The 15236-nt window shown below is 41.4% G+C and overlaps 1 protein-coding gene and 1 long non-coding RNA gene across 8 annotated transcripts in view; one reads left to right on the top strand and one right to left on the bottom strand.

The window, feature by feature from the left end:
• GLS (glutaminase) overlaps positions 1-3040 on the bottom strand; it is an 80794-nt gene extending 77754 nt beyond the window's left edge. The window contains exon 1 of one of the 3 annotated variants that reach the window (XM_024115586.2): positions 2443-3040. In XM_024115586.2, the coding sequence (XP_023971354.1) occupies positions 2443-2855 (413 nt within the window). In that variant the 5' untranslated portion in view covers positions 2856-3040. The remainder of the gene's footprint in view (positions 1-2442) is intronic. The other 2 variants (XM_024115585.3, XM_024115587.3) reach the window with 2 other exon arrangements.
• Positions 3041-3378: 338 nt separating this feature from the next.
• The window catches only part of LOC114484373 (uncharacterized), a 210092-nt gene continuing 198234 nt past the window's right edge, over positions 3379-15236 (top strand). For 2 of the 5 annotated variants that reach the window (XR_008618881.1, XR_008618882.1), the window contains exons 1-2: positions 3388-3686; positions 7025-7130. This is a non-coding gene — a long non-coding RNA (uncharacterized lncRNA). Of the gene's footprint in view, positions 3687-7024; positions 7131-15236 lie in introns of all 5 variants that reach the window. The other 3 variants (XR_008618888.1, XR_003677198.2, XR_008618880.1) reach the window with 2 other exon arrangements.

The following is a 15236-nucleotide window of genomic DNA, read 5'->3' as shown; positions in this document are numbered from 1 at the left end:
ATGACAGACTCTAGGTTCATCCACTTCACCACAAATAATTCAATTTCGTTTCTTTTTATGGCTGAGTAATATTCCATTCTATATATGTGTCACATCTTCTTTATCCATTCATCTGTCTATGGACACTTACGTTGCTTCCATGTCCTGGCTATTGTAAATGGAGCTGCAATGAACATTGTGGTACACGACTCTTTTTGAATTATAGTTTTCTCAGGGTATATGACCAGTAGTGGGATTGAGCAAATATTCTTGAAGGATTCCCTCACTAAACAGGTTTTTTGGGGGAGCTGGGAGGGACAGGATGGGACATTTTTTATGTAGAGTTGTCAGTAAGTATTAGACAAAATAGTGTTTCAAAGTTATTGCTAACAAATGATTCCTTATTTTGATGGCAATGGAGCTAGAAGCTTCTGGGAAACATGTAAATCACAAAAGCAGCTCAATTTTCTATCTGACAAAAGGGGAGAAAAGAGGGATACAAGAGCCACTGAAGAGACAGAATGCAAGACATATTTTCAATAGAAAGCTGTTCCCATCATATAACCTTTAAGGACAACTTCTAAATGCTAGTAACCTCATTTTTCAATTCTGGGCACCTGTACTTAAACTTGTTACATGCCTGGTAATTCAGATGATGTTAAAGTAAGGTAAGTAAGTACCAAATGAAATTAAGCATACACATTCGAAGAACCTAGGAGCAAGACGGGAATAAAGACACAGACCTACTAGAGAATGGACTTGAGGACATGGGGATGGGGAAGGGTAAGCTGTGACAAAGTGAGAGAGTGGCATGGACATATATACACTACCAAATGTAAAACAGATAGCTAGTGGGAAGCAGCCGCATAGCACAGGGAGATCAGCTAGGTGGTTTGTGACTACCTAGAGGGGTGGGATAGGGAGGGTGGGAGGGAGGGAGATGCACGAGGGAAGAGATATGGGAACATATGTATATGTATAACTGATTCACTTCGTTATAAAGCAGAAACTAACACACCATTGTAAAGCAATTATACTCCAATAAAGATGTTTTAAAAAAGCATACACATTCTAGTCTCTCAAGAACATTAAAGAGGTAGAAATTTGAAAAAGTCTAGCTTTTTAGAATGTGAACACATTTGAGTCATCCAACTGAAGATGTTAAATGACCTGCCCACAGTCATAAGGCTATTTTGTGGCACAAAACCATTATCACAGGATATCACAAATTCTGCTCATCACCAAGAGACTGTTTAAAAAAATAACATTTTTCAGTCTGGGAAAACAACTTTAGCTTGGAATGTTTTAGGAAAGTGCCAATTTCAATTACAGGAAACATTAAGCCAGGTCTGAGACTGAAAGTATAAGAACCACACTTTCAGTTTGACTTAAGATACTATGGGGCTGGAAAAAGCAATGTAAGTAGAAGGGAAGCAAAACAGGTCACATAACGTCAGGGCAAAGTCAGAAAAATAGCAGGATATAAAGAAAGCAGGCAGATAAATTTTTACCTACAGTGAGAAAACAAAGTTTGCGTCCATTTATATTAACTCAAGACAAAATATCCAGGAAATTGCCTTACATACTGCGTAGGAAAAACCAATTTTGTTTTAAAACTCACCTGCTGTGTGGAATAGATGAGTTAACACCCTATCACAATTTATTTAAGCCACAAACGCCACTTAACTCGGGTTTTTTCAGAGTTAGTGTTTTACCCGTCACATTTCATCTTGGCTATTTTGAGTTGTATTTTCAAAAATTCGCCCATCTTATGGAAGATGTCAGACAGGCCAAAGCTGGTCCTCAGTGCCAACAGGTGGTCTGTACTGCGTGCCCTGTCTTCTCGGCCACATGACCCTTTTCCTCCTAATCTCCTTTCGGAAACGTTATTTCCGGTGCCCCAGATGGCTCTACACATGCCTGAAGAAGCCACTCCAGAAATATTCAGAATACTCTGCTACGTTAGGCTTCCAAAGAGACGGTGGAAGAGATCGAAGGAGGGCAGGCAGAGAAGAAACTCTAGTCTAGAAAAGCAGCGAGTCAGGAAGGCACACGCTTTGCCCATCGCCCGACTCCTAAATGTCACTCGGTGATGTTCGTGGGGCACCACCCACCAAGAGCTGGGCGGGCGGCCAGGCGCTGCAGCCCCGGAGCCGGGGCGCTAAGCACGCGGCGTGGGCCAGGCTGACACAGCTCCAGCGCGCGGGGGTGGCAGACTGGCCCCTCCGTCCCCTTTGCTGCTCCACCCGGCGGCGGGGAAGGGAAGTGAGGGCCGAACAAGCGGCTCAGGCGGGGAAGGCGCGGGCGGGGCCGGGCCTAATCACATGGCGCAGACTGCGCAGGCCGCCCGGCATCTCTTTCTTTCTCCTCGAGCCTCCGCTCCCATCCCGCCCCACCGCAGGCCCCTCCCGGGCCCGGGCCCCACGCGGGACAAGGCCTCCTGCGCCTCGCGGAGACACTCACTTTTCGCCTGAAGCCACCAGCTCCTTGCCCTCGCTGTTGCCGAACCCGTCTGTCTCCCCCGGGCCGTCCTTGGGGCCGGACGCCGGCGGGGCCGCGGGCGGCGACGCCCCGGGCTGCGGCTGCTGCGGCGGCGGCGGCTGCTGCGGCGGCTGCTGCGTGCTCCCCTTGCCCAGCTCCTGCAGGATCTCCGAGGGGGAGCTGGACAGGCCCCTCACGAGGGGCCCCGCCGGCCGGCCGCCCCCGCCCCACCACGGGTAGAGCCGCGCGGCAGCCGCCGGGCCCGCTCGTCCCCCGCCCCGGGGGCGCCGGCACAGGGTGGCGAGGGGCTGCGCCCGCCTCAGAACCGCGCAGGCGGCGGCGGGCGGGCGAAGGAGCAGGTCCCGCAGCATCGCCGAGCCTCGCAGCCGCATCATGCCGCCGGCTCCGTCAGTGCCCGCTCAACAGAGGAGGATGCTCCGGACGTGGGCGGCTGCTCTCCTCCGGAAACTTGATCTCCGGCGGGACTGCCAGAGGGCAAAAGAGGGCAGGGACAGTGAGGTGGGTGTGGTTCCGGCTGCGGCTCCCACAGGCTCTGCCGCCGCTGCCGCTGCCGCTTCTGAGGCTGCCCGCGAACACTTCTCACACCGCGGAGGACTCCGAGGTGGGTGTGGTTCCGGCTGCGGCTCCCACAGGCTCTGCCGCCGCTGCCGCTGCCGCTGCTGCTTCTCAGGCTGCCCGCGAACACTTCTCACACCGCGGAGGACTCCGCACTGAGGCTGAGGCGCAGGGGCGGGCCCGAGACATTCGGCGCTCACCCTCCCGGGGGCGGGAGGACGCCGGCGGCCTGCCCCCTTCGCCTGCTCCGATTAGCTCAGATCCCCGACCTCTCTTCTGATTGGTGACTGGAGCAGTCAAATTTCTCTCGGCGCCCGGTGCGCGGAGAGTCTTGCGGAGGACTGGCGGGGGCCGGGGGGAGGAGTCAAACTGACGTGTGAGGCAGGGGAGCCAGGCAGGGCACTGGAGTAGCTCCTTCCCCTTCGCTTCGTCAGCATCGAGAGTGACCTCGTTGGGAACGGGGGCCTTAGCGGTCTCGTCATTTACGAAGCGGATGGGCTCCTGGGCTCTGGGGCCTCGAACTGTTTCGGAGACTGATGGGCAAGAGCCCCTGCAGCCCAGGGGCCGGCGGTCAGGGGCCTTGGCCGGGGCTGGAGTTTGGCCGTCGGAGGTCGGCTGGTCAAAGCTTGCCGCTAGTCCCCGGCTATCCGGTAAGGGCGTGTGGCGACGCCTCTGAGGGCCGCGGACCCGCGGCGGCAGCCCCAGACGAGCTTGTCCCTCTCCCAAATGTTACATTTACTTGAAACTTTCCATGGTTGGCGACTGCCCAGATGTGAAGTGTTTTGGAAAAAATGAGCAAAATCCTTTCAGCTATGCGACTTAGCCATTTGGAGGATTGGAGTTCGGGGGACCACAAAGAGAGAGGGGGAAATTCCAGAACACGACAGCTTTCCTTTTTAAAAATTGCTTTATAAAATGCAAAATTGTAGACACTCTCCTACTTTAAAGCTGCTTCATCGTTGTAAAATAGAAGCATACGGATACTGGTTCTCTAAATCGTTTTCAGCCTAGTATCACTTTATCCATTTATCCTTTTGGACCTGTAGGAAAAGAGTTCCAAGGAGGTGATAAACTCTGAATTTTTCTTTGAGCCTACATGTACAGTCCACTCCACGCCAAAAAAACAAAAAAACAAACGAAAAACACAGACTTTAGATGATATCCTGAAGCAATTAGATTTAAATGCATGGATTCACAAAGGTTACTGGGATAATTTTTATGAAACGGGAAGGGTGTGTGTCAGGTGCATCGTTAACTGATCATCAGATTTAGTAATCATCATCTTAAAATATTGCACTAGATTAGTAATTAGGAAATCTGGTTGTACCTACAGGTTATGTGACCTTTGGCATGTCACAGGCTTGCCATGTTTAAGTTTTTTCTATCTACTCTTTAACCAGAAGAACATGGAAAAAGCTGTATGTGTAGAGCACTTAACCACATTTTTTTAAATTAAGACAATTGCAAATTATTTAGAGGGCTTTTATTACTACTTAATGTTACCTGTCACTAAAATTTGATAAGAGTCAAAGTAACAATATATTCAGGAAAAGGAACATTAAGTTTTGGAGGAAAGGTGACATACTACGTCTGCCTAACATTTCCAGTCTGACTTATCAAAGACATAAACCTGAATATTGTTCCATCTCTTAGATATAACTAGTTAAAGGACTGCCTCCTTTCTCTCAGCCACATCCAAGCTGTTGACAAATCCAATTATTATTTTCCTCCTGCATTTTCTCTAATTTTCCTATGAAAATTCTTTCCAGTGTTTAAGGGTTTAAATACTTTATAGTATACTTAACAAATGTAGAAAGTAAACCTAGTAAAAGATAATTTTTTAGAGTTTCTACTTTCAAGGATGAGCTGGTGAGAATGGACTGATGTTACTCCTGACATTTAGAAGAACTTCGAGTCTGCTGAAATTTAACCCCTTGTTTGAGAGGACCAATAAAAAGTTAGCAAATTGAAACTACTATAAATTGAATTAAAATGTGACTCATTAATACTTTAATTTGATTATTTTCTTCATCTTATATAATTTTTTAAATCTTTAGTGATTTTTTAAATCAAATACAACTTTGGAACTATGAGTTGGAGTTAATTACTATTTCCATTAGGTTAATTATTCACCTATTGAGTCATATAATCATATAAAATAAAGTCTATCACTGTACAAGCATTTTATACACATACAATAGTCTACCAAAATTCCTGCAAATAGAAAATGGCTCTTCAAATTAACATGTGGCTGGGTTGTCAGAGCTACTCTTAGACTTCCTCTTTGCTACTAGATACATGCAGCTATCCTACAATAGGTTGTGGTCTCATAGCCATTGAGAAGGTAGTCAATCATAGAAAGGAAAAATTGGAATTTTTGCACTTTGTATTTATTCTAACTAGAAGAACAGTTCCTGAGCTTCTGTGTTCTTTTGAAAAGGCTAATGTTTCAAGATGGTAATGTAACCTATATATAATTTACAGATCTTGCCCTTCATAAAAACTAAAAGGGTATTATCACAAAAACTAAATAGAAAATAATTCCCCTTTGACCAACAGCTTAAAAGAGTTGCCTACGTTTTTTAGGTTTGTTGGTTTGTTTGAAATTCTTCTATGTAGAGAATAGAGTAAGGTTCAGGAAACCTCTAAACAAGCTTCTGCTACTACTTCCCTTTCTTTTCTTTCTTTAACTGGCCAGTTTCCTGTTTTAACTGGCCAACTTCCTAGCCTTGCTGATAAACCCTGCCAAACATAACTTATATTTCCAAAGCTGAATTTAGATCTTGATTAAAGTATTATAAATCCCTCATCTATAAAATGAGGATAATATTGGTATCATATCTCATAGGGTTGTTGTATTAAATGAATCAATACATGTAAAGCACTTGGAACAATGCTAGTTGCACTCTATAAGTGTTAGCTATAATTATTATTTTCCATGAGTGAATAAATTTTGTTGTGCAGTGTGATTAGTTGCCACATCTATTGTTGAAAAGGCAAACTGGGAATTGTTTTAAACCATCTAATCATAAAATAGCATTTAAGAAGAAGCTAGCTCCCTAAAATGAGATCATTTTCTTCATTTTTAGAAAAACCAATAATTTCCAAAGTATCTTAAAATAGAGAGAGACTGTTGCAAAGACAGTCAGATTAAGCAAAGCTGGGCTCAGTGCCCAATGTACAAGCTACTTACAAATAACTAAAAAAAAAGTAGTAAACAAAGAATTGCTAGAAAAAAAAAAGAAAAAAAAAGCAGGCCTGAATATACATGTCACATACAATTGAAGCTAAAAATCTATCCTTTGCCATCTATGTAAAGTAAAATGAACTTCTGTTCCCTGCAACATCACACAAAAATGGCAAGAGAGATTTTAATCACATCTGAAGAGACTATTTGCATGGTCTCATTTAAGATACTAACTATATGAAATTCTTTTTGAGGGTCCCCTGATGGCTGGGATGGAAGTGCAGTGGTAATCAGTCATTTTTCTTCATTCAGAGTGATATGGTAAAGATTTCAGTTAGTTCAGTTTATAAATTAATATTGTTTAGACTTAGATCACAATTACATGCATGGGGCCTCCAGATATTTATTGATTTTTCAAAGTGATTTTAATATATTATTTTTTTGTAGATTCATAGAAAATATTAAATTGGACTAAATCCCATCCTAGATATCAGAAGGTCTTACTTGTATATTAGCAAAACCTAAAAAAGTTTTGATTTTACAAGTATCCTAAAAGTCAGTCAAAAGGATACCTATTTGACTATGAAAACAACCTCTGTGGTAGATTGTATTACTGTTCCCAAATATTTTTGTCCCTCTCAATGGGAGGTCTTTACTTCCTCACCTTGCTGAATGGCAGGCTTGGCCTTATGCCTTTGTTCAACGAAATGTGAATGGAAGTAATATAGGCCACTGCTGAGCAGGTAATGTGAGTCATCACTTGGTTCTATCATCTCTCTTTTCCTTTTGGTACATGAACAGCAGTTTCCAAAGAGGGGATGATTCCTTTACCTGGGTCCCAGATTAATGGAACAAAGCTGAAGATGACTGTGATTGACAAACAACATGAAGAGAAATAAACCTTACTGTAAGTAATTTCAACTTGGGCATTATTACCATAGAATGACTTAGGTTGACTGATATATCATCCAACTTGAATGAAAATTTGGCAGCCATGAAACTAATATTGATAACAAAGAGTATTTGAGAACTCTGAAAGATAGGCAGTCATCTAGAGCCGTGGTCCCCAACCTTTTTGGCACTAGGGACTGGTTTCTTGGAAGACAGCTTTTCCCATGTGTGCGGGGTGGGGTGGGGGCGGGGGGAAGGTTCAGGCGGTAATGTGAACGATGGAGAGTGATGGGGAGTGGCAGATGAAGTTTCGCTCGCTCACCTGCCGCTCACCTCCTGTGCGGCCTGGTTCCTAACAGGCTGTGGACCAGTACCTGTCTGCAGCCTGCGGGTTTGGGACGCCTGCTCTAGAGCAGTTGAAACTGAGAACCACTGAGAGGACAGTCAGAATAGGCATATTCAGACTAGGCATTCTCTTTCAGGGATGATTAAAACCAAAGTTCAGGTAGGAGATGTTTGAGATATATATATATATATATATATATATATATGTATTTGGATACTTCGGGGAAAATTAACAGTGGTTTGAAGTATGAGCTCCATATCAATTATGCTATGTTGGTTTTATGCTCTGAAATCTAATGTTGGTTTCACATCTGAAATTTGTCACATTTTCTAAGCCCTGGAAAAGAAAAATGAACCTGGACTTTTGTCACTTTATGCTCATCAAATGGTAAGATCATATTACCAGTTTGGAAAACAGTTACTGAACTCTGCTGAAATCATTATTTATGGAGCTAAATCCAAAATTCAGACATTTGGGAAAAAAACATCAGAGTCCACAGCAATGTATTTTGATGTTCTAGGGTGAAGAGAAATCAGTATTCATTCTCTGTAAAGAGCAGGTTCCTTCAAATTATCTTTACTTTTCAAGCATCTGACATTTACAGTTAGCATGTGAGTCCCTCTGTCTAATTATAAGTCGCAAGAGGCAACTCTACAAAAGAAAGGTTGACTTGTGATAGCGCTGCTTCTCATAGTGACAACACCACGTGGTATGTTCTGACGCAGAGCTTTATTCATATGCACCCCAGATAGTACAACAAACGAACGGTGTGACGTATAAAAAAAAATCTCTGTAGAAACAATCTAAACGTTTATCAGTAGGAGAATGGATTAAAATAATGTGATATTTCTACATAATGAGATAAAATATATTATTTAAAATGAATGATCCCCAGTATCATGTATTAAAGTGGATAAGTTTCAAAAACAAATTACAAATGGATATGTATTTTATGATACCATGATTATAAAATTGTAAAACGTGCAAAACGATATATTATTTATAGATGTATACATATATGGTTTCAAAAGTTTCAAATGTGCATAAGAATGATAAACATCTAATTCAGTGCAGTGGTTTCTATCTCTGGGTGTGTAAAATGGGGAATGGGATTGAAGAAATGTACAAAGAGCTTCAACTGTAATGAATGAACTATCTGTAATGACTGAATTTTTAATTTAATTTTATTTATTTTTGGCTGCATTGGGTCTTCGTTGCTGTGCGCAGGCTTTCTCTAGTTGCAGTGAGTGGGGGCTACTCTTTGTTGCGGTGCGCAGGCTTCTCTCATTGCAGTGGCTTCTCTTGCTGTGGAGCACGGGCTCTAGGCTCGCCAGCTTCAGTAGCTGTGGCACGTGGGCTCAGTAGTTGTGGCTTGCAGGCTCTAGGGTGCAGGCTCAGTAGTTGTGGCACACAGGCTTAGCTGATCCTCAGCATATGGGATATTCCCAGACCAGGGCTCAAACCCGTGTCCCCTGCATTGGCAGGCAGGTTCTTAACCACTGTGCCACCACAGAAGTCCCTGTAATGACTGAATTTTTAAATAATAATTTTTAAAATCTGAAGTGAATATGGTACCACGATAATTGATACACAGGTGTTTGTTATATTCTCTTTTTCTCTGCAATTGAAATATTTCCTAATTAAAGAAATGAAGCTTTGTTATAATGTTGAAAGCCATTACTTTTCTCTAAAAATTATAAGTGTAGAAAATATTACAAATCCAATATTCAATTTTTAATGTTTCCTTTTAAACCTTTTTTAATTTTGCCTAACCAATGCTGGGTGATACAAGTAGTAGGCATATATTTACCTTGTAAATATAGTTCAGGTGTGCAACCAACAAACAATATCCTTGAACTAAAGGCTTTACAAAAGGTGCAAATGACTAATATTTAACTGAAAAACCTATATAAAAAATTATCTGGTTCTTGACTGTATCAAACATAAATATATAAGCAATTTTTAAATTAATACAATATGAATAAAAGTACATCCTTTTTTCCTTTGAATTTAAAGAAGTTATTTATCTTTGTAACATTCCTGTTGGGGACAGGTGTTAACTGTTAAATTTTATGGCTATAGAAATTATAAGTTAATAAGATAACGCAGCTAATTAATAATAGAGTTGGCAAAGACATGCCCTCCAGCAAGATGTGGCCCTTGCCCTCATTTCTTTTGAACCATTGAAGAAGTGCCTACAAGGGATATGCTCATTGGTGCAAAAACACCACATGGCTCTTAAAAATCTTTAAGAGTAATTTCCCCAGTGAGAGGCTCCGTAAGTAACTTGAGTAAAGCAGACCAGGTTAATATGTTAGGGAATGATGAAGCCCAGTAAGGTGGAATCGGAATGCTCTGTCTAAAGGGGCAGTAGTTAATCCACTCCAGCCAATTTTAGCTAAGTGGAATGCACGCACATTTAGATAAACCTTCGGATTCTTTAAGATAATACAGAACTATGATTTGAAGAAATAAACAAAATTATCTGACTTTTAAATGCAGCTCATTCAGTTTTCTTTTAACACTGTGCTAGTCAAACAAAACATCTACAAGAATAATTTGGTGCATGGGCCATCATGTTTCCAACTCTGCCCAGAACAATCAGATGATGATAGCAATATAACATTTTTGAGGTTTATCCCAGGAGCAGATTCTACTCCAGACCATTAGTCCTAGCCAGCCATGGAAATTCCATTTCCCTTGAAATTGCTGCAGCTATCTTAGTACCAGGAGAGAGCCAGCCTTAAGGCAAACCCAACACGCCAAGGCCAACAGAGTGGAGAGATAGAAAGAATCTGGATCTCCATGACATTCATGGGCTACTGACTCAACCAACTCTGATGCCTTCCCTCCTTAGTTACACGTGATACATTTCTTTAGTATTTAAACCATCTTGGATCTGGGTCTCCATTAAGACAACCTGACTGATTCAAAATCACATTATAGAAGACTCTTTCTTGTGTTTGTCTTTCTCTTTGCCCTGAGTGCAACTTATCAAACCTTTTTCTCTCTCATTTTTTAACCCCACTAAATTATATTATCTATGTTTTAACCTATTTACATATTATATGACTCCCCCAATTGTTTGGGGGCCATGTATGATACCCTTGCATGATTTAAAATAAAGGGATGGAGTTAGAGATAGAGTAAGCATTAAGGAGCCTGCCCCAACCTTCAGTTTGGATCCTGAATCACTTCTATAACTCTAGATTTGCTTCCCTTCTATCCCAACAAAAAATACTGAGACATATTAAGACAACCAACTTTACCTTTTTGCTAAACTAGACTTCTCTACCTGTTTCTGATTGGTTAGTGTTTGAACCTTAACTTGCTGTTATTTTTTCTTGCCAAAATGATCAATTTTCCTTGGCTTAACCAACTTTCCTCCTTGGAGTCTTTCCTTACACCATTCTTATCACCTTATATGTCCTAAGCCCCTTTCTCTATCCATCAAAATTCCACTGACCCTTCAAGGTCCCCATCTTATATCTTCATGGTGCTCTCCAATTTCTTACATAATAGCCTTTTGCCTCATAACAAGCCATTTGAGATGGGCAGGTACATACAGTCTTATTCTGCAGGTGAGAAAATTGACACAAACATTAAATAATCTGTTCAACATTTCAGTGACTTGCCTTAAAAGTACCACATATTTCTTGACTCTACCCTTACTATTACCCCTTACCATTCCCATCTGGATATACCTTCTGTTTCCTAAGAACTCAGCTCAAATATTGTCTCCTCTTCAAAGCCTTCCTTGAACTCTCTGGGAAGAGTTCAAGGGTTCTTTCACTCTATATCAGGGCTTATTTGGTAATATCTTCATTTATTCTATTACTCTAATTATTCATGTTCACCTCTGTCCCAACTGGACAGGATAATTTAAATTTTTTAGCTTTCAACATATCCACTATCATTTTGAATAATATCATTTTCAATAACATAATTGAGGCTGTATAATATAACATAGGAGTTTATTAACTAGAAAATAAAAGAAATATATTAGAACAAATAAAACTTTCACAATTTTATTTGAATCTTGAGTAAATTCCTTCCCTATTATACAAAGAGGAGGACGCTTATTAAAAATTCAAACTGCAAAAGGACTTTATAAGCACCCTGTTTTTTAGTGACTGTCTACCTGTGCCAACCACCGTACTGGAGCTTAGATTACACAGATGAATAAGACATAGACTTTTGGTCTAAGGAGGTAGATGAAACACAGATACATAAAGTCCTAATTAAAATACAGTATTCTGGATGCCATAAATATTATGTATATATGTATATTCAATGGATAAAGATGATATAAGTTCTTTCAGGGAGATTATGGAATATTCTAGACAGTAGGTGATATTGGCCAGATAGAAACTCAGGTGTAAGAGGGCATTCTGTCAAGAACAAAAAAGAGTGAAGTTAAATGGTAGGTTCAGGGAATTACCAGAGCAATCTGGTGTGGTATTATTAACACTCTCCACTAAATATTTCCAGTCTCCTCCTGTGTAGGACTGCACTTCCCTGCTCCCTAGAAGTTGGATGTATCCATGCAGCTTGCATTGGCCAGGGAAATGTGATTATAAGCTTAAAAAGCCAGTGCAGGGCTTCCCTGGTGGCGCAGTGGTTGAGAGTCTGCCTGCCGATGCAGGGGACGCGGGTTCGTGCCCCGATCCGGGAGGATACCCCATGCCGCGGAGCACCCGGGCCCGTGAGCCATGGCCGCTGGGCCTGCGTGTCCGGAGCCTGTGCTCCGCAACGGGAGAGGCCACAGCAGTGAGAGGCCCGTGTACCGCAAAAAAAAAAAAAAAAGCCAATGCATAATTTTTTACTATCTCTTTCCCTATGCCATTCTATCTATTAATGGTTAAAGCTGGTGGCTGCTGTCTACCTAGGTCTCTGAGTTCTGAGAAAGAAACTGTTACTTTAAGCTTCTCTGCTTTGGGGGCTTCCCTTTCCTGATTGATCCATCTAATATGAGAGGAAGGTAGGAGAAAGAGCATTGGATCATAGAGAAGCCAGTCCTACTGGCAGCACATAGAAAGGTCAGCCTATAAAATGACCATTTACCTAAAAGTGTTTGCACAAAATATTTGAATCAGTGAATTCATGTAAACATATTTTATGCTTTTTCAGATAAATTCCACTTCTGACTAGCTGTTCTTATTTCCACAACTAATTCTGAAACTGACAAATGTAATTTGAATCAAGAAATAGGTGTCTTCATAATCCATCTTTACTTAATCTCACAGTTACACAATAACTGACTTATTCCCATCAGTGTTCCAGATGCAGAAAAAAGTATCCAGAGGCATCTGCCGCCTTGATATATATTAGCTACACTTGGTGATTAGGACTGGATGCTAGTACATTTCTACTGCAAGAGGCATGGTACAAAGGAAAATGCTTACAATTTCGGAGGGGGACAGGCTTATGTATTAATTCCAGCATGGTGTAGTGCCTTCACACAGTACTGTCTTCATGGATTTTATCTCCCAGCTAAAACTGATTCATTTTAACAGGGGTTTGTAGAAATAATGTCTTAATCCAAGAGAGTGACTAAAATAGTGAGAACCTGACATCTTGTGATAGGCAAAAACAGGAGGACTTTGTGTTAGTTAGCACGTGAGCTTTGCTAACATACTACCTGAAAGGAGGAGCTAAGAAGATAGTATACACTGTATAGGTAAGTTTATAGGCAGAGAAAATGAAGTCTAAAAAGGTCTAGATGTGAAGGGGTATCCTAAGCTGTAGGCACGTAAGACCAAGGGCCCATGAATAGGTTGGGATACACATCTTAAGACACCAGAAACACTAAGAGGAAAACCAAAGGGAGAGGATGGGGAAAAAAAACAATGACTCTGGAGATAAACTTAGTTTCCTTCATAATGTTGTTTTTCCTAAGTAATTTGTGACATAGGCCAAAGGAAATGCCTCAAGTATTTATACTTGGGATCTGCCCAAATATTGAGAGGAAAATCAAGTCCTTGTACAGTAAGAAATACAATAAGTAAATTTTAAGTCTAATTTTGAAGTCTAAATTTGTGGTTCTTTATTAAAAAGTGTAAAAATGTATATGGGTCTCTAAAGTCTTTCTGAACTGAGAGTCAAGCAAGTAGAATTTAGCTTGAGCCTGGCCATTGCATCCCTGGTGGACCTAGGAAGTCCCTTGATCTGTCAGTGCCTCAGTTGCCTCATGGGAAGATTAGCCTAAGTGACCTTAAATGTGCTGCCTGGGTCCGAACTGTGATTCTGAGCACTGGTTACAAGCAGTTGTGGCTTTTATCTAGAGATTATTAGTCACTTACTGATGAAATCTCATGTCTATTTTTTTCCAACAGATATTATGGGAATTGCAGGTGATACATTATAAATATCAAACAAGGTTACAGAATGTTTCAAGTCCAGTCACCAGACAAAAGTTATAAGGAGCCTAGCATATAGCAGTTTTGCAAGAACAATGAAGGGTTCACACACCTTTTGCTTAATAATCAAAGATTTTTAAAGGAATGGTATGAGAAGGGACAAAGGCATACACAGCTAAGAACCTCAGGGCCTGGGTAGGAACTTGTCCCAGTGTGTGGAACAGTGTCCCTGTAACCTGGTTGGTACAACTTCAATCTCGATGGATTTTCCCCCAGCGGTAGACATTATCAGAATGTAAAGGCAATTATATTCAAGGGTAATTCATGTACTGTGTAGCCGGCTGACATTCACACTCATGGCAGGGGGCTCTGTAGTCACTCAGTGTGCACGTGCTCACTGTCATTAGAGGCAGCTGTTGGCTCTAAGAGCCCTGCAGACTCCTCCAACAGTCTCCAGGACAGTATTTTGGTGCAAACCTTAGTGTGTGCTTTCAGAGAATCATTAGCGAAAGGAGATAACCAGAAGTAAATAGAAAGCAGGTGGACTGGTACAAATGGTGTTGCAAAAATACTTTTCAAGTCAATTACTGTAGGCTTTTTTTTTTTGTACTTTTTAAGGGGATGGGATATCTAGGCTTCACTTATCTCTAAATAATAAAACTTTTCACTCCTAGCAACCACTTCCTGGAAAACAACCTGACAAAAAGATCAAAACAGTGAAAAGAGGTCTTTCGCATATTTAACAATGATAAGAGAGGTTTTAAGAGCAAAATCCTATAATAGCTCCAATCGTACGGCTATATCCACTATCTCTCAGATGAACAGCCAGGGTCAGGAATACCCTTGCTGAAAAAAAACCATGTATTAACCTTTCTGTGATCACTGCATTCTGGATATGACTATCAACTACCTACAGAATTTTATGAGAAAACAATCATTGGTTCTTATTGGCTGTAAAGTAAGCTCTATGCATTCACTGCACAATAATAAAACAAATTGCACTCATTTTCTTGCTTCTCCCTGTGCTATGCTGGGCAGTATATATAATCTCAAAGGGCCTCTCAGTTCCCTTACTTGTAACATGAAGATGCTAACACCCACTTTGGGGGGCTTTTGTGAGAGTTAAGTGAGTAATGCATGTGTATTGTTCAGGGACAGGCCCACGCAGAAATTCAACAGATGTTAGCTCTTTGTCCCTTGCAGTTCATTTCTACCCAGAAGCCAGAGTGATCTCCTTAAGCTATAAATCAGATCATGTTACTCTCCAGCTTAAAACCGTTAGTGGCTTCCCATTACTCTTAGGATAAAATTAAAAATTTGCAATCTTCCTTAGAAGGCCTCCTTGGCTCTACCTAAATTGTAGCTGCATCTTCAGCCAGTCTCCCACTGAGGTTTATGCTCTGGCCACTACTGCCTT

This window comes from Physeter macrocephalus, chromosome 2, assembly GCF_002837175.3.
Source record: "Physeter macrocephalus isolate SW-GA chromosome 2, ASM283717v5, whole genome shotgun sequence".
NCBI classification, from domain to species: Eukaryota; Metazoa; Chordata; class Mammalia; order Artiodactyla; family Physeteridae; genus Physeter; species Physeter macrocephalus.
The sequence above is the reverse complement of the archived record's forward strand: the minus strand, read 5'-3'. Positions and strand labels throughout refer to the sequence as shown.